The following is a 27,839-nucleotide window of genomic DNA, read 5'->3' on the forward strand; positions in this document are numbered from 1 at the left end:
CAGGGAGAGAGAAACATCAACAATAGAGAATTAGGAATTGGCTGCCTCCTGCACTCCCCCTACTGGAAATCGAGCCCACAACCTGTGCATGTGCCCTTGACCAGAATGAATTGAACTCGTGAGCCGAAGCATTGATCTCTAGAGCAACAATCTATGCTTTTCAATTCAGTTTTAAAAGTGGAAGTTGTTTAAAGTATCTGCACAAACATCCCTATTGGTAAGTTCTTGCTGCTCAGGATCCACTGCGACACAGCTTACAGGGGCTAAGTCTGCCCCAAGCCAGCCTCACCCTACTGCTGCCTGGTCCTGTCTGGTACTGGGGAGGGCCCTGAGGAGGGCGCTGGCGGCACCAGCCAACCCTCTGCGGGTCTGGCCACAGGCTGCGTTGGACTTTGGGAGACAAGGAAGGAAGAGCGAGGTTCAGGAACAGCTTTGGGGACATGCCTGTCATGGTGACTGTGCTGCTCCCTGCAGGCTGAGGTGAGCGGTGCGCAGGGGGCGCCTTCTCTGAATGAAGCCTTCGGAGCCGGAGCCGAGGAGCTCCTGGGTGCCCATCTGCAAGCTCCACCGTCCTGGCTTCTACACCGCCTGAGAAGGCAAAGGTCTGATCAGCAAAAATGAAAACTTTAAAGAGATAACGTGGGCTCCACCTCGGAGTGGCTCAGACATGGTTTACGGTCCCACATGGAACTGCAGACACCAGTGGGTGTGAGCAGCGGCCAGGCAGGCCCGGCATGGCCCTCTGGCAGGACCCAAGTGCAGGGAGGAGTCGGAGCTTTGTTGGGAGAGAAAGTCCACAGGGCTGAAGGTTCCCTCTTCAAATACTGATCGCTGGTCACGGTCTAGCCCCCAACTCCCATCCACAGGGCCCTCCTCACGGAGTAAAGGGCATCAGGTGAGACCGTCCCCACGGACCCGTTGGCTCTCCTGAGTCTGTGGGGCAGATTGTGGGGCTCTCCGCTGGGCAGCGCAGTCACAGCTGCAGCCCTGAGGCCAGGCTCTAGGCTCAGAGCTGGGGTCCCCAGTGCCACAGCCCCCTGGTCCGCAGTCCCCCTGGTCCGTAACCCCCCTGATCTGCAGCTCCCCCAAGCTGCAGCCCCCCTGATCTGCAGCTCCCTGATCCACAGTCTCCTGTGCAGTGACTCTGGGCTTGTTGTGAATGCATCATTATTCCAGGCCCAACGGTGTGCTGGCTGCTCAGGGGCTGGCAGTGCTGGGAGCCTGCTGCTGCTCGGGTCCCTGCTGTTCAGTAGTGATGCGTTACTGGGTCTGGGCTAATTTGCATAATATATATATATGTATATATTAAACATAGTCCTTTCCCTGGATGGTCTTTTCTAAATCTTTATTCTTTCCCTCCCACAGCTGAAGTAATTTGAATTCCTATTTAGGTTTTTAATGTCTTAATTTATATTGAGAATTTTTATTGAATTTTTTCCTACATAAATTTTGTATTTTCTAGGAAAGATGGTTCCTAATATCAGTACTGAAAAATGTAGATCTTGCCCTGTTATGTGTGGCTCAGTTGGTTGGGTGTCATCCCAAAAGGTTGCTGGTTAGATTCCTGGTGAGGGCACATACCCAGGTTGTGGGCTCAATCCCCAGTAGGGAGTGTGCAGGTGGCAGCAGTTGATAGACTGATTGATGTGTTGCTCTCACATCGATGTTTCTCTCTTAAAAAATAAAAGTATCTTTAAAAGGAAAACATAGATCTTTTACTATATTAAGCTATACTTTAATTTCTAAATTCTGATGTTTATAGGAGTTGGGTGCCATCAACTTCTATCCCAAAAGACTAAAGGAATATTTTTAAAATATCTAGAATGAATATATGGAACTATATCCACTTCATTCCTTTTCAGTATAACTAGGTTATTCAGATTTTGGTTCAGTATTCTGAGCTAGACATCAACTAGCAAAATTGGAAATCCTTTCTAATCCTTCTCCCCTTTTTTTACTCATAGGTACCAGTATACATCTCAGTCTAGATAATAATTATCAGTCATATACTATTTTCCCAGTCTCCAGGAAATAATTTAAAGTAGCCAGAACTATAGTGTCAAATTTTTAATTTGAACTTCAGCCTCTTAGCATGTATCCTTCATTCCCTAGTAATGAATTGTGCTATCATCAAATTATCTATTGCTGCAGTTATGTAAACAGTACAATGAAATCTCTGTCGAGAGAGCCTGATCTAAATGTAACCATTCCAACATTGAGGAAATGCCACCCTCCTCCCACCCCTTTCTCACACCCTTTCTTATTTCATTCTGACTCAGAGGAAGGAAATAAATTTTTCATCCGGTCAAACCTTGCTTAATGTTAGTCTAATAAGAAATAACTAGCTAGTGTATATGTTCATTTATCTTAAGTAGATATGATTTTATGTTCTTATACCATTTAAGTATTTAACTTGAAATAATATATTAGTTAAACTTTATTAATTTATTTGGAATATTTGAGTTGCAATGCTAAAATTGCTATGTGTATTTCACTTTTGTGTCAGTTTCTAGTTTTTCCAGACTAAATTTTTATATCTCTCATCTTGAATGTTTTAATAGAATTTTAGTTCAGTTTGTTTTCTAATTGTTTACTTAGAGTGGCTCTACAAGAAAAAGCTATAATTATATCAGAATTTTACTACCAAATATTAAAATAATTTTCCCCAAAGATCATAACTTAGAAATCTAAAAAGATTTGGAAAAAGGAGGTAAAGTTAGGCCCTAGCCAGTTTGGCTCAGTGAATAGAATGTTGGCCCACCAACTAAAGAGTTCTGGGTTTGATTCTGGTCAAAGCTACATGCCTCAGTTGCAAGCTCCTCAATCCCCAGCCTTGGTCAGGCTAAGAGCAGGAGGCAACCAATCGATGTGTCTCTCACATCTATGTTTCTCTGTCTGTGTCTCTCCCCCTCCCTTCCACTCTCTCTAAAAGTCAATAGAAAAATATCCTTGGATAAAGATTAACAACAAAACACACACACACATAGAAGGTAAAGTTAATATTAATCTTATCTATACCTTCTTTGAAATGCATTTTTAATGTAACATTTTTATTATGTAAGTTTTATGTAGCCTGTTGTATTTTAGATATTTATTATAAACTTTTACTGTTTACTTACCAGAATCACTATAAACAGAAACAACTATACTGGGAATTATGAACATTATTTACAACATTTTTTAAAAAATATATTTTATTGATTTTTTTTTTACAGAGAGGAAGGGAGAGAGAGAGAGAGTTAGAAACATCGATCAGCTGCCTCCTACACACTCCCTACTGGGGATGTGCCCGCACCCAAGGTATATGCCCTTGACCGGAATTAAACCTGGGACCCTTGAGTCCACAGGCTGACGCTCTATCCACTGAGCCAAACCGTTAGGGCTACACCATATTTGTAAGTGACTATAATTCACCCTAAGCCAAGAAAATAAATTTTACAAATCACAAATATAATTTAACATTTATTATTGTTTCTTATGTTGACCATAGTACTTTATCTTCTAGAATGAAACATTTCCTAAAGAAAGTGGAGTTGTTGGCTCCTCTTCCCTCCTTTCATTCTTCCTGTTTGCCATTTGTTCATGTCTTGAGTTCACACTGTACAGGATAATAACTCCGTGAGTCATTTTCATTTTGGAATATTTTTCATTATTCTCCAAAATTCAATGAAAATAGTCTTACTTCTGTCCTTGTCCCCTATCTGCCTGCCTTCCCAAACATATAACCACTTTCATAAAGTGTATGTGTGTATCCTTGCCATTTCTTTATACGTATACAACAAATACAGTATACAATATTATCTCCCCCTTTGACAAATGCTAATATACACACATCTGTATCTTTACTTTTAAAGATCTCCAAGGCACACTGTTTTCCATTTCAGTACACAGAAAAGCATTTTTGTGGGTGTTTGTTTTTTTATAAATGGGGTAGTATTCAGTTGAATGGATGCTCTACCATGATTTCTTTAACCAGTTCCCTATTAATAGAGCATTGCTGTAATAAACAGTGATGTAATAAGTAGCCTTTTAAATACATTATCTCCTGTGTATGTATAAATATCTATAGGATAAACCCAGATGTAGGATTGCTGGCTCAAAAAGTAAATAAAAGTGTGTGTGTGTGTGTGTGTGTGTGTGTGTGTGTGTAAAATTAAATAAAGCCAAATTGTTCTCTATACAGGTTATAAAACTTGCAACAGTGCTGCATGGAAGGCCCATTTTCCTATAGCCTCACTAGCAGTGTATTAAATTTTAATATATTTGCCAATCTGGGTAGGCAAATGGTATTACATTATAGTTTTACTCTGTTTTTTTATTATGAATGGAATGTTGAGTATTCTTGTGAACTGTACATGTGAATTCTACCCATTTTTCTCATAGATTTATAGAAGTATTTTATATTTTAGGGAAATTATTGAAGTTTTTTATTTTGAGACATAATGAGAAAGATCTCTCCTACTCCAAAGTATTAAAGACTTTTTCCTACGTGGGCTTTTTTCTTTTTCTTTTAATATATATGTATTGACTTCAGAGAGAAAGATGGTAGAGGGAGAGAGATAGAAACACCAACGATGAGAGAGAATGATTGGCCGGTTGCCTCCTGTGCGCCCCCTACTGGAGATTGAGACCGCAACCCAGGCATGTGCCCTTAACTGGAATTGAACCCTTCAGTCTACAGGCCAAGGCTCTATCCACTGAGCCAAACCAGCCAGGGCGTTAATGGGCTTTTTTCTTGTTCTTGTTGTTAATCCTCACCTGAGGATATTTTTCCATTGATTTTTAGGGAGATTTAGAAGAGAGAGGGAAAGACAGAGAAACATCGATATGAGAGAAACACATCGATTGGTTGCCTCCTGCATGAACCATGGCCCAGGGCCCTTGACTGGAATCTAACCTGGGACCCTTTGGTCCACAGGCTGATGCTCTATCCATTGAGCCAACCAGCTAGGACCATAAATGGGCTTTTTAAAAGGTCATTAATATAGAGAATACAAAGGGACCCTGAGGTAGGAGAGGGACTTTATTGGTTGTATACCCTTCTAGTGTATACTCTGAATTTTTTTTTTACCATGTGCATGTATCTTTTTTTAGCTCTTATTTTGAAATAATTATAAATTATAATTATAGAGTCATAAGAACTTGCAAAATAAAAGTACAGGGAGGTCTCATATATCCCTTCACCGAGTCCCCCCAGTGATGATGTCTTACATGGCCAAAATATAACATCCAAAGCCAAAAAATTGATGTGGATCCCATTTTCCTCTCTAAGCATTCTTTTCTGGCAGGATTTTGACCTAAAATTAATTAGATGAATATAAAAATACATTGAGGTATTGGTGAACAAGGTTTTTGTATAACTGTCCAAAATAAAAATAAGTATCAATCTTTATATAAATATTTACCTGGGTTTTTAATAGTTCCTTGGTAAGAGCTTTTTTCACACCATTGTAAGACTGGTTACTGGAGAAAATAATAGTCTTTAGTTTTGTGAGTATCCATTTTACCTGCTATGTTTAGCCTTCATCATTCACAAAAATCACTCAATTTATGTTACCAATCATAAAAATCTCCCTGGGGCATTTTTGTGAGTTTTTAAAATCCTGAAATGTAACTGTAGGTGATTCCTGAGCCTGGCCTCCAAGAATGATTGTAGCTTCTACTTGAAAATTTATAATGAATCATTTTTACCTGGTTTGGGTGGAGCTTGACCATAAGTATATCAGATTTGCCAGCTCATTGTAAGAAGTTCTTAATACAAAAGATTTGATTTTATAATTTGGGAAATTCCTATAGTGGATTTTGTGATTGTGGAAGTCAGAAGCGTCTTTGGGTAAAGCAAGGTAATTTTTCTGCAATATTCTGCATATAGACATATATTTTGAAGATATCTTCAGCTTTCTAACAAACCAAAAGAACATTAGTTCTTAGCGACTAGGTAAACTATACTGGATGTCGAAAGATCACTGAGCAAGTGCCTTTTCCAAGAAGTTACCTCCCTTGTTCTCAGAGCAGAACCTCTTCTAGGAATGTGCTAGATAAGATAAATGGCAGTTATGAACAGTTTTAGTCTATGGATCCATGCTATGGTTTCACAACTAGCATGTGGTACTTAGTCAAAGCATTGTTCATACACAATTCTTTATTTCAGGTCATTGTAGTTACTTGCTTTCTTTCGCAGTCTTACTGTTATGGTAGAAAAAGCCTGTGTTTTGACATTAGTTAGGTCTAGGTTTGACTCCTCTCCCTAGCATTGTGTCTTTGACCTCCGTTTTCTCAACTATAAAATGAAAATGTTGCTCATGTTTGTAAGAAGGACTCACTAAAGTGATGTGTGCCTGCTATAAAGTAGGCAGTCATTTAAGTGTTCTTTTTCTCTTTCGTATTGCTTTGTTAATTAGCTTCTGTGTTCAGGGAAGAAGAGAAGAAAGACAAAGTAGTCAAAATGTAAAAGAAGAAATTTGCAGTATTTTTAAACAAGTAGCCATGATGTCTTTGTTCACATTAATAAAGAAAAAGAGTGGGTTCTGATAGTTGTTTTATTTTGAATTTTTCTGTGTGGTTTTTTTAATGTTTCTTTTTTATGTGAGATCAAATTAACATGACTCTGGTTTTACTTTTTAGAAAGGAACGAATGGAGATGGTTTGTACAAAGTTGTTGAGCTGACAGTATGAATGAAGCAGTTGGTCCTATTAAGAAGGATGGCCTTGCCTAGCCAGTTTGCTTAGTGGATAGAGCCTCAGCATGCACACTGAAGGGTCCCGGGTTTTCCGGTCAAGGTGTATCTAGGTTGCAGGCGCCCGGCCCTGGTCGGGGGCATGCAGAAGGCAACCAATCAGTGTGTTTTTGTCTCTCCCTCCCCCTTCCATTCTTTCTAAAAAGCAATGGATTAAAAAAATATATGAAAATATGGGGAACTTGTGAAGCTGGAGGTTTATATCTGGCCTCCTCTTCTCAGTGAAGTTGCAAGTGATCTGTTGTGGTAAAAGTAAGGCAGCTTGGGAAGAAAAGCTGTGGTCAGGAGCCAGTTGGGATGAATTAAAACATGAACAAAAATATGGAAAGCCAAGCTATCTTGCAGTAGCATTGATTCTTTTGAGTTTTACTTCTCCTTTGAATGTGATTGTAATTAACTTTTTGAAAACACTTAATTCAAGCTCATTTGATTCTTTGGGGGCTGCATTTCCAGTAAATAAAAATCCATTATACAAAAATAGCATTCTTATTTCCCCCCCACACACACACACACACACAATTCTATATTTCTGTCCATTTTCTCCATAGCCACTATTTTTTTGTATGTTTTTTTATTGATTTCAGTGTGAAAGAGGAAGGGAGAGGGATATCCTATCTAATAAAGAGGGAATATGCTAATTGACCCTCACACCGTCACAGAGATGACGGTGCCCATGGCCAATAAGGAGGGAATATGCTAATTGACTGCCCCACCCTCAAAGATGGCAGCACCCACAGCCACAAGATGGTGGCGCCCAGTCCCCTCAGCCCCACTGGAACGGCAGGCACACAGCAAGGCTGGGCACCTGCCTCTGGAGTCCCTCAGTCCCCTTAGCCCCCAGCTGCCCAGGGCCGGCCTAAGGTGCAGGCAAGCCTTGAATGGCGGCTGCCCAGCTACCCAGTGTTGCCCGAGGCTCAGATAACCAGGGCCGGCTGAGGCTTGTGCTGCCAGCCATGGCAGCAGCAGAGGTGTGATGGGGACATCACCTTCCCCTGATCGCCGGGTCGCCTCGCGCCCCTGAGGGCTCCCAGACTGCGAGAGGGGGCAGGCCTAGCTGAGAGACCCCCCCTCCAGTGCATGAATTATCATGCGCCAGGCCTCTAGTAGAGATAGAAACATGGATGAGAAACATCTATTGGCTGTCTCCCTGCACGCCCCCTAGCGGGGATTGAGCCAGCAACCAGGCCTGTGCCCCCACCAGCATTCAATTAAGAGACCTCTTGGTTCATGGGTCAACGCTCAACCACCGAACCACACTGACCAGGTTCCAGACCCACAGTTTTTAATTCACCTAGTAAATGCTAATCGAGGTATGATTTTATTCTAAAAGAGTGGCCCATAGTAAACAGGAAGCTTCTTTAAAAAAAAAATTATCCCTTGCCTTTATATAGCACTTAAAGTTTACAAGAATAGTTATAAAAGTCTTAGGAAGCCTTCCCTTAAGGAGTTTAAGTTCAGAAACTAGTTAACCATCAAGTTATAGTGTAGTGAGTGCAACAAGAAAAAATAAAATAAGTATAATATTTAGTGTTAGGTCAAAGAAGTAAATGAAGGAAGATTATTCATCATTCTGCTTCAGTTGATCTTAGAGAACATGAAGCTCAAACCACTGTGTTGGCTTTGAACACAATAGAAAACTTGTTGCCCTCATTGAAACAATATTCTTAAACCACTTTCTGGGATCTTAGAATACCCTCTTATCTGCTTATTTAAGACTACGTATCATAATAGTATCTTTATTGTAAATCAGGCTACTTAAAGCAGTGGTTCTCAAACTTTAGTTTTTATCAGAAACACCTGGAGGAATGATTAGACTTCCTGGGTCCTACCTCAAAAGTATCTAATTCAGTTGGTCTGGGATAGACCCAAATATTTACATTTCCAAGGTCCAGGTAATACTGATGCTGCTGGTCCAGGGACCGTACTTTGAGAATACTGATTTAGTCAAACTCAAAAAATTTTAATGGCTCTCTAGTGTGAGTCAGTAATTGTTTCAAGTCAAATTACTGTCATATTGACTCAGCATGCATTTGAGCTTCTATGTGCCAAGCACTGTGCTCACTCTTCCCACAGGTGAAGAAGATAAGCAACATCCCTCCACGAGCACAGTTAACAGTGGTAGTATTGTTTAAGCCCACTTCATTGTCACAGGAATTTATGAATTAGGGCATGTAATCCCTTATTTTAGATGGAAAAAAAATATGGTCTAGAAAGGTTTAATAATTTCCCAGAATTCACAAAGTGAGTAAAGACTTGTGGACCACAGGAGGGATGGAGTAATGAGTTCTACCTTAGGAAATCAAAAGGCAGCACAAAAAAGATGACACTGGAGCATCTAAAGCAGGGGTGGGGAACGTATAAGGCCTGAGAAATCATTTGGACTGGCCCTGTCAAGGCATTAGGGTTGAGGTAATTAAATGTTTGACTAAATATAGCAGGCTAACTTTGAAGTTGATAATTTTGTGTATGGCCCTTGAAGGATGTTATAAATATTGAAATGGCCCTTATCAGGAAAAGGTTCCCCACCCCTGAAAGGAACAAGTGAAAGCTAACCAGGTGAATTAGAACTGTCAGCATTTCCAGGTGAGGGAGCAGTTTCTGCAAAGGCATGGAAACCTGAGAGAATATGTGTTCCACAGACCAAAAATAGTTATGTAAGACCATAACACAATAGGCCAGATGGAGTATGAGAGGAAAGGAGACTATAGAAGGCAGAGTTCAGGGTCATGAAGAGTTTTGTTTACCGGGCTAAGAAGTTTTTAAAATAGAATTAGGTTTTATTATTATTATTATTACCACTTTCATCTCGGTAAGCCAGTGGTTCTCAAAGTGCATGTGATATGGTCAGTCCGGCAGCAGGGGCATCACCTGGCCACTTGTTAGAAATGAAAATCCTGGGCCCAATCCAAATCTGTATCAGAAACTAAGGTGGAGCTCAGCAATCTGGATTTTAACAAGACCACCAGATGATTCTGCTGCTGAAGTTTGAAAACCACTGCAGTAGGTTCTAGAATTCACAAATAACAGGCGTCAAAATAGCTAAAGGTCACTACAGTGATAATAGTTGTATCTGTGACTGATTTAATTCTTGGTAAAGTACAATGCTTAACAAAATTGAAATAATAACTTTTAAGGGACACACATTTTCAGCATGATTTATTTATGTTTAAAAACCTGTTCCTCTGTATCTGTTAAAAGAGGGCTGAGCCAGGACCAGAGTTTACTAAATCAGCAAAGAATAGCATGCTAATTATTGTTCCTTAACTAAAGGAATGGTTTGGAAACTTACTGATTTTAATTTAAGAAAGAGAAGCAATGAACCCTTCTTTTGAGGGTTTGAGCTTTTTTGTTTTGGTTTTGTTAATATATAAAATTGAAGTTAAAATTAGCATTTAAGGTGTATTAATTAAGACTTGTGTTAAAAGAATTGAATGTATTTAAGTCATGAAATGACAAACTAATTCAGTTTTCCCTTGACATAGAAATAAAAACATAGAAAGTATAATCTAAGATTCTCAGGCAAACTTTAAATGTCTCTCACTATCTTTTTTACCAAGTTGTGGCCAATATAAATATTTATTAATTATATATCTATAGATAGATAGATAGATAGATAGATACCACTTTAGGTATACAGAAGCCTTTTTTCATCTTAGAAAAAAATAGCAGCAAAAGGTGAAGCAGTATGCTGCAATTAATGTGGTTAATGCTCAGATAAAAAAGCTTAGTGTTTTCCATGTTTTGATTCAGAGTTTTGAGAAGGCCTTGCCACTTCTATATCCTCACCAGGCTAAGAAGTTTTTAAAATAGAATTAGGTTTTATTATTCCTAGTGAGGAATTGACACCAATCCCTTCATTTTACAGATGAGGAAACTGAGGTGTAGGCAAGTTAAATATCGATTTGGTAGTGGTCATGTGGGTAGTGAGTAGCAGAACCAGGATTATGACCAGATCTACTTGGATTATAATGTAAAAGGCACTACTACATCAGACATATTTCTGAGCCCCAGTTTGTTATAACATTGAGGGTCCTTATCATCTAAAGCAGTGGTTCTCAACCTTCCTAATGCCACGACCCTTTAATACAGTTCCTCATGTTGTGGTGACCCCCAATTTCATTGTTACAAATTGAACATAATTAAAGCATACTGATTAATCACAAAAACAATATGTAATTATATACGTGTTTTCCCATGGTCTTAGGCGACCCCTGTGAAAGGGTCGTTCGACCCCCAAAGGGGTCACGACCCACGGGTTGAGAACCGCTGATCTAAAGTATAGTAGTCTTAAGATATGTTACCATTTAGATTTTCTTGGGTGGGGTATACTTTATAAAGAATATTTAGTGAGGTTTTATATAAAAGTTGTTTAAAGGTGTTTTTTTGTATTGATACAGTGGGCTAAAATATCATGTTTGTCTTTATAAGAAAACCTAATCACTGTTCTTCAAAATTTACAAAAACACCAACAAAAGGATATAGATCCTCACTACTTCCAAAGATGACAGTTATTCAGCCTTTGTCACTGTCATACATGCTGATATTTGAACTTGAGATATACTTACCTGCTAGACTATTTCCAATTATTTCCAGAAAAAACTAGTCCAAACCACATACCTTAGTAGATGATTTTGCCAGCTAGTAACCTGCAATCAAAGCTTGTAGATCTGCCAGAATGTTGAGTTCCTTGTTAATCAACACTGCAAGTACTGTTTGCCCTAAAGCCCTTTGAATCATTTCTATAAGTCAGTTTAAAAACTTTTTAAACCAGACGTTAAAATATCAAATATATAGAAGAAAAGTCATCATCTGATGTTTAATGCAATAAGCAACTACTAGGATTTCCACCTGAAAGGCAATTTAAGATATATACTTGGTAAATGAAGTTTAAGAGGTGTGGAGAGGGTACAATTCATTCAAAATTTATCTTTTTAAATTCACTGAATTGAGAACTGAATAAAATTGGGAGTTACTTTTAAAGTAGCATATATTGTCATAGGCAAATTAGAAAAGTTGGAACTACAAAGGATTTTTAGAAGTCAACTATTTACTGAGATCCTCATTTTCAAAATGAGAGCTCTAAGTACTGAAATTTGAGAATAGACTTAAATTACTATTTTTTATTTTAAGTAAAACACAGATAGTTGTTTTTATTTTAAGAGGTGGAAGGGAAATTGCATTTTTTAGAATAATTTAATGAAATATTGTAATTTTTTCCAGTGCATCTGGGGCAGGTGGTGTAGCCATTGACAACAAAATAGAACAAGCAATGGTAAGTAGTTTATAGTCCTCTCATTTTATAGATTGTTGGTTCTATTAAAGCACTTGGTTATCAATTCTAAAAAACAAACACCTAATTTATTTAAACCAAGATGACCAAAGTATATTTTTTTTATAATGAGATTTAGTTGAAGTTGTTAGAATATTGAAAATTTTTAGCCTAAAAATACCAATGAAGTAAATATTTTCCCCATTTCAACATCTCACATTTCATGCATTACCATTGATAAAAGACCATCTTGGGGGGGTATACATAATCAAAATGCATTATGTTCCCCCAAAATATTTCAGCATCAAAAATAGTTTAGAGACAAAAGAACATTAAAATGAAAACTTCAGCTGGAAAGTTTTGTCATCCTTTGGTCATTTACAGGCATTGTTTGTACTCTTAATACAGTGGTTCTCAACCTGTGGGTCGCGACCCCTTTGGGGGTCAAACGACCCTTTCACAGGGGTCGCCTAAGACCATCGGAAAACACATCTATAATTACATATTGTTTTTGTGATTAATCACTATGCTTTAATTATGTTCAATTTGTAACAATGAAATTGGGGGTCACCACAACATGAGGAACTGTATTAAAGGGTCGTGGCATTAGGAAGGTTGAGAACCACTGTCTTAATAAATAGACTTGTTTCTATTGATTCTGGTTCTGATTTCTATTATTAAAATTTTTTGTTTCCTTAAAGATAGTCTGTTTATATTATGTAAAATATTCTTACATATTTTATAACAGGCTAAAATAAGGACCATTAGTCTCAAACTTTTTTAAAAAACAGGGTTTTAAAGTTGGAAATTGCAGACCACCATATCTCTTAAAGTAGTACTATATAACCAGTTTAATAACAGACAGTTTAATATCCTTTGTTCTCTTAGCCCAGTGGTCGGCAAACTCATTAGTCAACAGAGCCAAATATCAACAGTACAACAATTGAAATTTCTTTTGAGAGCCAAATTTTTTAAACTTAAATTATATAGGTAGGTACATTGTTATTAACTTAATTAGGGTACTCCTAAGGCTTAGGAAGAGCCACACTCAAAGGGCCAAAGAGCCGCATGTGGCTCGCGAGCCACAGTTTGCTGACCACTGTTAGCCCAACATCTAAGCATGTGGTTTTCAAACTTTTTTGTTGTTGTTGTTAATTCTAAGCTTATAATTGACAATTTAAGGAGCTAGTATCTTTGGAAATCTCTCTAAACTTTGGGGAAAAAATCCTGGGCTTGCTGCCCTACTTGGAAACTGGGTTTTTTCTCCCCCATCTTCCTTAGGGCCAGTCATGATATAGTAGAAACATTAAAAACAAGAGCAGGAAAACTAATATAAAAACAACTTACATTTATAAGGCACCAGGTAGGCTAGAACCAAATAGCAACACCTTTTCCTTTCTCTCTTTTTGACATTCCTAATTTTGTTTTTCACAGGATCTGGTGAAAAGCCATTTGATGTATGCAGTAAGAGAAGAAGTGGAAGTTCTAAAGGAACAAATAAAAGAATTAGTTGAAAGAAACTCTTTACTTGAACGAGAAAATGCACTGTTAAAGTCTCTTTCAAACAATGATCAATTATCCCAACTCCCAGCCCAACAGGCCAATCCTGGTAGCACTTCTCAACAGCAAGCAGTGATAGCACAGCCTCCGCAGCCAACGCAACCTCCACAGCAGCCGAATGTCTCCTCAGCATAAAGCTTTCTTGCCTCATTAAGAAAAAAAACTGAAAGCAATCTATCCTGTGTGCCACTGGTGTTCTTTCCACTTTATATGAAAGCAAGTAGCCATGCTTCGGTTATGTGTTTGGCCTTTTCAGTATTAGACAATCATTCTACAAGAGCTTTTCCTCTCTTTGAGATGTCATGCAGTGCTGTTGATGTCCAGTTTTATGTCATCAATACACAAGGAGAATAATAGATGGGGTTTATTAAAGCAAGCAAAGTCTGCATTTTACCTGGTGCGTATGAGTCCTTTAAGAGCTTTAGTGGCTCTTCCATGTGTCTGTCATCCATGGATTTACCCTGAGCCTTCCTATCATATTATAAATAACAGTTCATCTAAAGAGCCACTTTTCTTTCAGTATCAGTAACATTTGCCTACATAAGTTTTCATTTATTTGTGTTTTATTTATTACAGGGCTGCTATTTTCATAATGTACATGAACAATGTCACAGAACTTTTTTAATTTTTGAATAATTATAAGTATCAGTAAAGGAATTGAAAGACAGGATTGCATTTAACAGATTAAACGTTTAGGCAATAATTGAACAAAAGAATCCTGGCATATTTCTAACACTAATGGCAATTTACCTTCGGTATTTATTTTTAGTAGTAAAGACCCAGCTTGAATGTAAATTTTGTATAGTGTAAGTATGAAGAACATAGTGCAACTGTACAGGTAGTAACCAATTATTGTGATATAATAAATAATTGGGCTATTTTGATGAAGAAAACTTTGTTCATTTGTTTCTACTTTCTAATAGAGAAATTGCCACGATTCCTCTGCTTTTCAACATTTCGTATGACTTTTTTGGGAGCGGGGGGTGGGGAAAAAAAGCTGTGAAATTGTTCAACCTACTTTGTAACCAAAGAAGCAAAGCTGTGTAATGGAGTTTGGGGGGGGGGGGGTTGTTTTTGTTTTTTTTTTATAATGCACATTCTTTATGTATTTTTATTTAGTGTTTTCTTGGTCACAATTTTCTTTGCTGTCTAGCATGATCTGCATGACCTATACTCTTTGAACCACTTTCGTACCTCATGTTTTTATTCAGCACTCTTATTGTAATATGTACTAGTCTGTGAACAATGTCAAATAAAAAAGAAAGAACAGGTAGTATGGTGGAGCTGAGCTAGTGTATTATACACTAGTTGTAAAGTACAAAATAAAATGAAGTGAGCCATCTTTTGTTCATTTAAAATGGTGTTTTGAATTTCGTATGCAAAAGACGTTTTGTTACATTGCAGATTTTAATGTATTTAATAAATGCAACATGCAGATAAAGTGCAGTGTATACTGAGTATTTAAATTAAAATGTACATTTCATAAATACAGTTTCAAGAGAAAACATCATTTTGTGTATACTAACACATTAAGTGTATGTCAGAAATTGATGTATAAATATATATTTTAACACATTTTCTGAAATTAAACTGCAGTTTTGTTGAAATATTTGGCTCTATATGTGTTCAAAATTTAATTTGATTCAATTTGTATTTTCACAGTTCAAAATATTCCTTGAATGAAAATCTGTGTTATTAATGACTTCATGATAGTTTTTAAGTTTTCAAAGTAAAATAGTTTAAAGAATGCAAGAATGTTGAGCAATATTTGTACTTAATATTCATATTATGTCAATGACTTTAAATAGGAAATCCTTGTCTACCAAAACTTTTACTTGAATTCAGAAAGGTGCCTATAAAAATTAACATGCTCTGTATCTATAGCCAGCTAGCTAATCAGGAGTTAATGTTCTTTATCTATTCAAAATAAAAACTTGATCAGATTAGCCACAAACTAAATGCATAAAATTGGGTATACATCGGGTTACCAAATATTTTATATTCTAGTTGTGTTGCAGGATATATTCAGTATAAACAAATTTTAAAGTTAATGGATACCATTAAAAATAACTAAAGGAACTAAGTACACAGGCTTGAAAAAGCAGCCTTGAAGATGTGAGTGGAATACGGTGAGATAGAAAGTGGAACTTCCGTGTTGGAATGTTAACCAAAAGGCTCACTAGTTGTGCCCCTCGAGTGCAAACAGTGTGATATTTAATACAGGTGGAGGAAAACTAGTATTAGAAAGGTAGAAATTTGTGAACATACAGCTTTTGATTCAGGGGACAGAAAAACACTTTATAAACATAAAAGTAATAGTCACAAAGGAAATGATTAATGTTAGTTTAAAATGGTAATTAGAAGCAATTATTACCACTTTTACATTTTAAAAAATAACAATAGAAAAGAAATAAACATGGATAGTTCGCAGCAGAAATGGCAGTTTCTAGTAACCTAAGACATGCAAATTAATATTTAGCAAATTGTTAGATAGCAGGACCCATTGTAGAAAGACAAATTTTCCTGTGTACTTGTAGAAAGTAGTTTGGCAACATGTATCAAGAGTCTTAAATATTAATACACTTTTCAGTTGAATGACATGAGAAGTTTCTCAACTCATGATTCATTGTTCAAAAATTGCAAAACTATGATAGTCCTCTGCTCTTACCCCTCCCTTCCCTTTGAATCCAACCTTCTCCCACATACACCACCGAAAGTAACTGAAAGGAAGCCTTTACATCCAAACCTACTCATAAGGCACGTCCCCACTCCAAAGTCAGAGCCAAACTTAAGGATGGGAAAACTATTGTATTTTCAGCATCAGATATAGTGTATTTGGAAATATCAGGCATTCTCCCAATTGATTAGTTTGTTTAGGATCTGAAGTAAATTTTAGTTTTACTTGAGAGGTTTAGGGTCTTCTGCTCCATATAGCTGGAATATTAATTTATTGAGATGCCAGTTTGGGGGGCATATTCTTATAGGAGTGCCATCTATTAATTCTTTGTGTAGGGTGCATAGGCCAGGGTGCCATATATTTCTATTACTTTAGCCAACCAGAAAATCATAGGTAGAAAATTTTGTTTCTGATATGGCAGTGTGTCTGTAATACAAACCTAACTTTCCCCAAAGAAAATTCGTTTTAGCTAGTTACAATGATATTACAGCTTGCCACACCCCTTCCCCCCTTTAGGTATTAAATATGCAGTTGTTTTAACTCATATCTCCCAAATAGCTGAATATTTTCCAAAGTTCTAAGCTAAGTAGAAGTATTAAGACAAGAATGCTTTATCATCTAGCCCCAGTGATGGATAATCACAGATGTCATCATTTAAGAATTGTCACAGGTCAGAGATTGTGGTATTTCTCCAACCTCCAAACTCTAGTCACTCCTGGACCTTTAAGCTGGGGGAGGAGCATGGGTGTGTGTGTGTGGGGGGGGGGGGGGGGAGATGCCTTAAGATTAGAATAATCAAAATACCTGTTCTTCATGGAAATATATCTGTGGACCCAGAAATAGCTAATTTTCTGGAAACAAATTGTCGAGATCTGAAGTCATGTTTTTGTGGATTTTTTTAATGGCAGCTTTGTAGTTGAGTGGCAGGTACTTTGATGACTCCATTTTCTTAAATAATCCTGCTAAAAGGACAAAACCTGGCCCTCAAGATTCACAGTTTAATCGGGAATATAGGCAAATCATCAGATACAATGCAATAATAATAAAGACATACACAGTCAACGATGGCTGTCAGGAAAGGTTTCCTCAAGAGGTGACACCTGATTGACACTTGAAGATCACAAGAGTAAGAAAACTGCTCAAAGTTTTACTGGAAAACATAGAGTTCCCTGGTTAGCCACAGATTTGTTTCAGTGGAGGCAGACTGGCAATGACTGCCTCCCCCACCTCAGTAGTTTGGCTTCTAGTCATTCAGAAAGTAAGAATGATTTTAAGAAGTGGGATTGTGATCAGATTTGCATTTTAGGAAAATTAATCACTCCAGTGACAAATGGAAGGTAGATTGAAGGCTGAAACTGGAAGCTGAGAACTAATTGAGGAGGGACCATGATCCAAAAATGATGAGTTAAGTGAAATTACATAGGCAATCTCATGATGCTCATGAAGGAAGTCTGTCTTGGGTCTTTCAGTACCATTTTTTTCCTCCACAATGAACATTCCATTCCCAGCATCAGGTTCCTGTTCTTTATTGCTCCAAGGAAAAAATCAGAGAGCTGTAAGTCTTAGAAAGTCTGAGTCAGATTTTTCCTTCCAACAGTCATATATCTCTAGGAAATGAAAATCTTTGTTTCCTATTAAATAAATTTCCAGAATTTAGCAAAAGGGCGTGGGAGTGAGGACTAGATGAGTCTTGGCTGTCACTTTATGCCTCTGCATAAATTCAGCCATAAAGGTAAACCAAATGTAGTACTTTTATGGTGACTGGCATTAGAGTCGCCCAGAAGCATTAGTCCAAAGCTTGTCCCTCAGAGCTATCCCTTCCTCCCCAGAAAGGATAATATGGGCTCTGGCCCCATTGCAGGTATTGGCAGCCAAGTTAGAATCGGTTTTGCTAGGCTCCAACCTCTCCTTCTTTGCCATAGTTTGATTCAGAAAGCTGCTTTCTTTCCTTCAATTCCCTCACCTATGTGAGACTGGACCTTTTTTCCCACCTCCTCCTACCTCAACCCTAGTAATCCATGTTTCTATTTTCTAGCAATACTAATAGTTTATTATTTAGCCACGTATATTTGAATCCTATTTTCTCCTTTTCAACATTCCAGAATACACCTGTTTCATATATTTCTATACCAGGTCACAGAATTTCTATAGCAAGATCTGCTGTGTGTGTGTGTGTGTGTGTGTGTGTGTGTGTGTATTTCCTTTGTAAGTGGAGAAAGTGCTATTTTATAATTTTCTTAGTGGGCTACAGTTGGTATGACATGCTGTGTCACATATGAAAAAGGCTAAGTGAGGCTATACACAGCAAGCTAAAGGTCACAGACATTTTTGTTTCTTAACAGAATCATCATAAAGTAGACAGCCTTTCAAAACTGACCATGGTAAAGTAAGAAGCTGGTATTGTGCACTGGCATAGTCTACTTGGTTATAGCATTTGTTCAACGTGCTTAGATGGTAAATTAGCTTTATTTTTCCTTCTCCTCACTGAGGAAACTGATAGGTAAGGCAGTTTGAGGAATTTTCCCATAGTCTGATGTCATGGGTTGAGCTATAAAACACAGCAACTAAGTTTATGGACTAAGACCACGGAAGCCAAAGGTATCCCTTTGCAAGAGGGAAGGAAAAGGTGTGCCAAGTTAATCCATAAAAATAACTGAGGCAAATGCCACACTTCTTTCCCATAAAAAAAGCTCAGTTTCCCTATTCATTTCATTCTTTTGCATGCCTGAGATATTTCTACATAACATATGTAAAGCATTCTTGCCCCCTGAAATCTAAAATGTTTTCCAGATCAGTTGTTGCTGTCATTTCACAGGCACATCTATCAATAAATTGTACCTGAGAAGTTCACGGCAGCAAAGGGACATTTCCCCTACATTTGGCCATAAAATATCAGGTCAGTGTATAATTCTAGTGTTCCTACTAAAAAAAAAAAAATGCAGGGTTTGTTTTTGAGAAATTTGGGTTTTATATTTTACTTTGTAGAAACACTGTTGAAATGCAATGGAATCCTATTTCTGTTCATATTTGGGGACAGAAAGATGAATGGGACATGATTTGTGCACTTCAGGAGCTTTCAGTCCAATCTGAAAGTAAAAGTTAAAGTGCCATATTGTTTATTCAAAGTCTAAGTCATAGTTTGTGAACTTCATATCATTCATTGAATGGAAGGTTCAACATGCCACGTGAAACTCTGACATTGTGAGGAAATAACTTTAACTCACCAAAAAGCTTTAATATCAAAAGATGCTTTTGCCCCTAACCGATTTGGCTCAGTGGATAGAGCATCGGCCTGCAGACTCAAGGGTCCCAGGTTCGATTCCGGTCAAGGGCATGTACCTTGGTTGCGGGCACATCCCCAGCGGGGAGTGTGCAGGAGGCAGCTGATCAATAATTCTCTCTCATCGATGTTTCTAACTCTCTATCCCTGTCCCTTCCTCTCTGTAAAAAATCAATAAAATACATATTTTTTTTAAAAGATGCTTTTAAAAGAGGGGACCTGGTGAAAAGCCTCCCCCATCTCTGCTTTGAGCCTATGAGGTGTCCTCTAAAAAAAATGTTTACACATTTTTTTAATACTCCAAGTTTGTAGAGAATGGAACTGATTTAAATCAAACTTAACTAGAACAGAATTTGTGTCATGAATTATATCATCTATTGTCTCATAAGCAACACATTTTCTTAGCTGACAAAATCAGTTACCATTCAATGAACCAAGTTAAGAAAAACTCAGGTGCCTGATGCCAAAAATAAATCTGATAGAGCTAGAAATCTGGAAATAACAAATATACATTGAGTAAATGATAAAAGTGACATGTCAAAGCAATGGCAGAAGAATAATATATTTGACAAATAGTATTGAAACAACCACTTGGGAGGAAAATGAATTTAGTTCTCTAACTCATAAAAATTAATTCCAGCTAGATTAGCAGTGTGTCTTATGCTTTTCAGTCACATACCCTTTTAGAAATCTTCCTGTGAAATGCACATAAAAAGTTTGTGGGGCTTTTTTAAGAAGCTCATTCATTTTTCTTTTCTTTCAATTAATTTCAGAGAGGAAGAGAGGAGAGATAGAAACATCAATGATGAGAGAGAGTCATTGATTGGCTACCTCCATGCCCCCCACTGGGAATTGAGCCTGAAACCTAGGCAAGTACCCTGACCGGAATGGAACCATGACCTCCTGGTTCAAGGTCACTCAATCACTGAGCCATGCCTGTTGGGCAAAAATGTTTTACAAAGAAGTTTGAAGAGATGTCCAATCTCAGCAAAATAAAGGAACTGCACATTAAAACACAATAAAAAAAAAACTATCTCAAACCCCAATTGGAAAATATTTCAAATATATATAAATCAAGAACTGGTCAGGTTGTGGAAACATAGGGTCTGACATTGTTGGTGAGTGTATAAATTGGCACAACCACTTTTAAATGCAATTAAGTGGTATCCATTAAAATTTTAAATTCACATGCCCTTTGACTCAACAATTCCAATTTTTAATGAAACACACTTTACTCACTTGTGTTCACAAGGTAGCTTGTGCAATGATGTCAATTACATCTTTGTAATAGTATAAAATTGGAAAAACCAAAATACCCATCAAGAAGAGGAAGCATGGTATACATTATAAAATACTAGACATCAATAAAAAAGAATGAGATCCTACTTGTACTAACATGGAAAGATCTCTAAGATACAATGTTAATTTTTTTTAAGTTTGGGGGGAAAATTGAAGGGCAATACATGTACTATTTATCACACCGTTGATGTTAAAACACATACTGCACATATTCACACACACAGATACTGTAGAGTGTACTTCTTCAGTACCTACTTGTGTATTATCAAAATGTATAGAGAAGGTCTGGAAGGATAAACCCAAACAGCTAACAGTAGTTTGATGGAGTGCATTAGCTTAAACTGTAACATTGATGTGTTTGAATATGCATTCATGTATTGTTTGTGTAATGATAAAATTAATAAATTAGAAATAAAATAAAATAGAAGATGTTTTCTTCTTATATGCGCTGTTGTTTCCCCTGGTGCTTTGGGCCTCGTCATCATCAGCCCTCTCCACTCCCCAAGATATTTTCCCCTTTCTCCTGTTTCTTCTACTTTGCCACCTCCTTTGGCTTCACCACATTGGCATTTATACAGCCTCAATAAGTACATAAAGACAAATAAATAACCCCCCACTCCTAACTGGGAATGTGCTCCCTCTGCTTGCTTTTTCTGTTACCGTTTCTTCCCTTCCACTTCTGCTTCCACTCTGCTTGTCACGCACATTCTGGTTGGGCTCCCACTATGCCACCAAACTTTGTGCTAATTTCATCTGATATATTTCCATTCTTATCGTATTTACTCTTTTACCTAATTTCTATTTATCATTTGTTTAGTCTAATAGATCATTTTTTATCTCATATTCCTCCTTTTCATTTTTTAGCGTTTTCTTTTGTAAAAAAAAATAAATATATATAGCTGAAATTTTCAACCCAAACTGTCCTTTAATAGATTAATCTGTTCCCATTTATTAACATTACTGGCATATTTGGATGTATTTTTGCCATTTTATTTTGTGTTTTCTCCTCAAAATGCTGTGATATTTTTTCCCTTTTTCTGGCTTTTATTCAATTTGCTTTCTTATTCACTTTTTTACCCCTTTAATGGTTGGGGAATTATACATTCCATGTCCATTCTCCCAGTGGTTTAATCTTACGATGTATCATTTTGTGGAAATTTTCAATCATATACAAAAGTAAACCCTATATAATAAAAGGCTAATATGCAAATAGACCAAATGGCAGGACAACTGAACAACCAGTCACTATGATGTGCACTGACCACCAGGGGGCATGCACAAAACATGGCAAGCGTTGGCCATGGCGGGATGGTGGACCAGGTGAGCAGAAGCGCCAGATCAAGGCAGGGCACCAGTCGCTGTCATCAGGGCGAGCCTCTGGTGGTTACTGAAAATTCTTTGCTCCCGTGTGCTGCAGTCCCGCCCGGTGCTTGCACCTGCTGCCAGCGCCGTCAGCGAGTGCTAGCCATGGCTGCTGGCCCCAATCGCCCCTCAGGGTTTCGCCACCTCCCCCCTGCTCCTGAGGGGTGATTGGTGCTGGCAACTGCCTCTCACACCTGCTGCTGGCGACAGCCCCTCTTGCACCTGCTGCCAATGCTGGAGCCACCGCTTGCACCCACTATCAGCATCAGCCCCGTTTTCACCCACAGCCGTCGCCAGAGGGGCAGCTCACACCTGCTGCCAGTGCCTGGCACCAGTCCTGATCACTCAGCGCCCTCAGCAGGTGTGAATAGCAGCTGCTGGCCCCGATCGCCCCTGAGGGCTTCTCCACCTCTCCCTGCTCCTGAGGGGCGATCAGGGCAGCAGCTACCACTCGCATCCACTGACAGCGCTGGCACTAATCACAATGTGTCTTTAGCAGGTACGAGTGGGCCAGCGCCATCAGCGTGTGGGAGCAGCAGCTGCAGGAGTGGTACTGCCAGCAGACAGAGGATGGGAGGGACCAGGAGGGGGCATGGAGTATGGGCTAAAACCCACCCCTGTGCCCAGCCTCGGGGCCCACAGTTCCTTTCAAGGTCCACGAATTCATGCACTGGGCCCCTAGTAGTATAATAAACTCCTATGTACCTATAAACCAGCTTGACTGATTACCTAGCCCAGCCAGTGTAGCTCAGCAGTTGAGTGTTGATCAATGAACTAGGAGGTCACAGTTCTATTCCTAGTCAGGGCACATGCCCAGGTTGCAGGTTCAGTCTCCAGTAGAGGGCATGCAGGAAGCAGTCAATGGGTGATTCTCTCTCATCATTGATCTTTCTATTTCTCCCTTTCCCTTCCTCTCTGAAATCAATATATATAGCCTATATAATAAAAGGGTATTATGCAAATTGACCCTAACAGCAGAACAAACTGGGAATAACTGACACACACTGACCACCAGGAGGCAGGCACTCGATGGAGGGATGTCTGACTGCCAGCTTAGGCCTGATCCCCTGGGGAGCAGGCCTAAGCCAGCAGGTGGACATCCCCTGAGGGTTCCCAGACTGTGAGAGGGCACAGACCGGGCTGAGGGACTCCCCCAAATGCACAAATTTTTGTTCACTGGGCCTCTAGTGTATGTATGTATGTATGTGTGTGTGTATATGTGTATGTATGTATATATATATTGATTTTATATAAATACATATCCTATCTAATAATAGACAAACATGGTAATTAACCATACCTCCGCTACACTTCCCATTGGCTAATCAGGGAGATATGCAAATTAACTGCCAACAAAGATGGCGGCCGGCAGCCAGGCAGCTGAAGCGAACATGAGGCTTGCTTGCTCCAGTGATGGAGGAAGCCAAGGTTCCCCACCTGCTGCAGCCGGGCTCTGAGCTCCAGTCTAAGCAACCATATTGCAATTATAGAAGCTAAACAAACCCCAGATACCTGCTTTCAGCCAGCCGGCCTCAGAGCTGGAGCCGCAACAAAGTTGCAATTACAGAAGGTAAATAAATCCTAGAATTAAAGAAAAAGAAAACGAAAAAAAAGGAGAGACTGGGAGCTTCAGTTGCAGGCTTGGCCCACCTGAAAACAGCCCTCAGCCCCTCATCCAGGCTGGCCAGGCACCCCAGTGGGGACCCCCACCCTGAAGGGGGTGCTGGCAGCCTGAAAACAGCCATCAGCCCCTCACCCAGGCTGGCCAGGCACCCAAGTGGGACTCCCACCCTGATCCGGGACATCATTCAGGGCAAACCAGCCATCCCCCACCTGTGCACCAGGCCTCTATCCTATATAGTAAAAGGGTAATATGCAAACTGACCCTTACAGCAGAAAGACTGGGAATGACTGGTCACTATGACACACACACTGACCACCAGAGTCAATGCAGGAGCTGCCCTCTGGTGGTTTGTGTGCTCCCACAGGGGGAGCTCTGCTCCGCCACAAGTCAGGCTGATGGCTGCCAGTACAGCAGTGGTGGTGGGAGCCTCTCCTGCCTCCTCAGCAGCACTAAGGATGTCCGACTGCAGCTTAGGTCTGCTCCCCGCTGGCACGTGGACATCCCCCGAGGGCTACCAGGCTGCCAGAGGGGTGTCTGATTGCCATCTTAGGCCCAATCCCCTGGGGAGCAGGCCTCAGCCAGCAGGTGGACATCCCCAAGGGGTCCCAGACTGTGAGAGGGCACAGGCTGGGCTGAGGGACCCCCTCCCCCAAGTGCACAAGTTTTTGTGCACCGACCTCTAGTATTTATATATTAAAAAAACAAACAAAATGATTACCTAGTCATGGCCATTCTTGTATTATTTACACTCATACCCATTTACCCCACTATCCTCTGGATTATTTCAAAAGTAATTGAAGATATAATATTCCATCCATATATATACTATATTATATTTCAGTATATACCTCTAAAAGATATTCTTTTATTTTTTTAAAGCCTCTTTTTTTTATTTTTTAAAGATGATCATCATCTTTACTTTTTTAATACATTTTATTGATTTTTTTTAGAGAGAGAGAGAGAGGAAGAGAGAGGGATAGAGAGGCAGAAACATCAATGATGAGAGAGAATCATTGATAGGCTGCCTCCTGGGGATTGAGCCTGAAACCTGGTCATGTGCCCTGACCAGGAATCAAACCCTGACCTCCTGGTTCATAGATAAATGTTTAACCACTGAGCCACACCAGCTGGGCTGTATTTTCTGTAAATTACTTAGATCTAGAAGCTTAATCAGATTTGGGTTTATATTTTGTCAATTTCCATCACATAATGTCCAATTATCTCAATTTTGTGATTTTGGCAGCATTCATAATCATTGCCTAGACACATTAGCCTATTCTATCATTCCTTCTTAGTCACTAGTGAAATACTTCTCTAAAGAGAAACTTGCCTTTATCAACTGCTCAGTTACCTTGAGCTATAGTTCCTATAAGGAAGGCAAGTCTTAATCCTTTCCTTTTATTTTTAATTTATTTCTGAGTTAAGTAGCTAAAATGGAATAAAAATAAATAAGGAGCAATTGAAGAAAACTTTAATATTTTACTCTGAGAATGAGAAAGAGAATAAAGCAAGTTGACTTAGGATACTATATTTCAGATGTTATTGGAAAGATGCCAGGAAATTATAACTCCTAAAAAGTTGATGACAGGAGATGGCATCATGAAGACTTGTGTTTAGTGCTGAGTCTGGGAGTAACTTCTGAGTCAAAAGTACCTTGAGGGTAGGAAATCCACATCTGGGCAAAGTGGAGGCTAGTTCAGAAGCAGCCCCCCAAAAGCAGGCCAGGATGTCCTGAGTATCCAGGTAGTGAAGAATTATACAAATGAGCATCCTTTTTGTGTGCTTAATTTCTGTCAAATGGAGACGAGATATTCTCCTTACAATCTGACAAGCCAGGAAGTTTTCTAAGAAGCCAACAGGGTATGGCTAACAATTTAGCTTATGCAGCTTTACTTCTAAGCAAGGTCATAAAGACCAGCAGCACAGTTAGCATGTGTACTACTATTGCCTTTGTTAACCAGGCCTTGACTCTGTGAGGATGGGTTTCTTCCTATGGTCTTGCCCTGAACACAAGAAGAGGTTTCAGTACTGGACATCCGCTTTAAACCCAGATGTCTTGCACAAGAACCTCCGTCTCTGTGGCCCTTACAGTAGCCACCTCTCAAACCCACCTTTCTCCAGCCCACATTCTCTCCCTTTCTTCTCCCCAGCCCATCCTGCCCCAGTTGACTGTCCTTGTTAAACACTCATTGAGAGAGATTAAAAAGGAGCTCTCCCTTCCCGGGAACATCACCCTCTTTTTAAAATGGGATTCTTAAAAGCTACACTATCCTCTCTCCAGAAGGAAAGAACAAGCAAAGACTTGGTGCGGCTGCAGAGACAAGGCCAGTGGCTGCAAGCCGAGTTCCAAACCTGTGAGGCTTTGCTTTTTCACTGACGTCAGCTTCCCGAACTCGCCCGGTTCAGTATTAGGTAATGGCTGTGATGACAGCTGACTCACACAGAAATGCAGCTTTCCTGGAAGTTTCCTTTGCTCAGATAACCACCCTGTGAGGAAAAACTGGTTAATACAGTCTTTTACTCCTGAATATTCACGCGTGTTGACACAGAGTGGTGAGGAGGAGAAAGGGCATCAGAGTTCTGGGAGCTACATGAGGGACTTAAAGTGAACCGTGTAGGAAGCGTGGGGTGGGAGGGTGCCAGTGCTAAAGCCAGAAACTGAGTGGCGTAAAACTGAATGAGATTCCCCTTTGCCCTTTGATAGCTGGGAAACCTCAAACCAGGTTGCCTTGAAAGTAAGATCTGTGAGAGCAGGAACATCTACTTTATTATTCACAGTTGCATTCCTGATACCTAGTACTATTATTAAGTGGATGGATGGATGGATGAGGGTTCACATTTGTGCCACACAGGAACTGTTGAAAACCACTGCTCTAGGGAAAGAGACTGTGATTTTTAGGCCCTGGGAATGGCGCCTATGATAATTCAGGTGACCTAAATAAGTTAAATCACCTTCTTCAAAATCTTTTTCCCCTCTTTATCTCATTAGATCCTCACAACTGCCATAGTTAGTCTCAGGAAAGCAAGCATTTTACTCATTTGACAGACAGGTCCATGGAATCCAGAAGCATGTACTATAACCTGCCCGAGATCCAGACCTGGTTAGTGATAGAACTAGATTCCAGGCTGTTGGACACCACAGCCTATGTTTTTCTCCCTGTTATATTCAAATGGGTTAGAGGTCACAGGGAAAAATAGCTCCATTTCTGAACAAATTATAATGAAACTGTACACAAATTATTCCTAATCATTGATTCAGCTATTTGATTTCATTGAGGCAGCTCAATGATTCAAAAGGTAACTGGGATAGACAAAATGAGAACAATATATGAAAATATATCCTCTTTGGAATAAAGAAAGGTAAGTTTCCATCCACAGAATACCAAACAGATTGTAATCAGCTTACTGATAGCTCCAAGATCTGTAGCCTCAGTGCAAGAGAGGAGTAGTAACTGTTTATTTGTTAGAAATGTGTATTTTCTTAATAAGTAGCACATGCCTGCTGAAACATTCTAAGTTTTTTTAAAGGCAAAACATCTCCTTCCTACTCATCTTCAATCCCACTCTGCAATCAGAGTTTTCTCTGCATATAATTGAGATATACACACACATATATGTGTGTGTGTGTTTTTTAACATGAATGGGATTATAGTAAATATATTTTTCTTCAATTTGCTTTCTACAAGTCAACAGTAATGGACATCCTTCCATAACAGCACAGAGATCATCTTTATTCTTTTAAATGTTTGCATAGTATTGTATAATAAGCCATATGATGGCATGCATGCCCCTATTTTTTTTGTTGTAGTAGTTAAGCCTCATCTGAGGATATTTTTCCTATTGACTTTTAGAGAGAGTGGAAAGGAGGGGGAGAGACAGAGAGAGAGAAACATTGATGTGACAGAAACACATCAATTGGTTACCTCCTGCACCCTGCACATGCCCAACCAGGGCTGGGGATGGAGCCTGCAATCCAGGTATGTGCCCTTGACTGGAATCAAACCCAGGATCCTTTAATCCATGGGCCAATG

At 39.2% G+C, this 27,839-nt stretch overlaps 1 protein-coding gene across 1 annotated transcript in view; it reads left to right on the plus strand.

The window, feature by feature from the left end:
• The window catches only part of TSC22D2 (TSC22 domain family member 2), a 56,983-nt gene extending 41,976 nt beyond the window's left edge, over positions 1-15,007 (plus strand). The window contains exons 5-6 of the mRNA XM_006753467.2: positions 11,958-12,009; positions 13,441-15,007. Of these exons, the coding sequence (XP_006753530.1) occupies positions 11,958-12,009; positions 13,441-13,701 (313 nt within the window). The 3' untranslated portion in view covers positions 13,702-15,007. The remainder of the gene's footprint in view (positions 1-11,957; positions 12,010-13,440) is intronic.
• The last annotated feature ends 12,832 nt before the right edge of the window (positions 15,008-27,839 follow it).

This window comes from Myotis davidii, unplaced genomic scaffold, assembly GCF_000327345.1.
Source record: "Myotis davidii unplaced genomic scaffold, ASM32734v1 scaffold2011, whole genome shotgun sequence".
NCBI lineage: Eukaryota > Metazoa > Chordata > Mammalia > Chiroptera > Vespertilionidae > Myotis > Myotis davidii.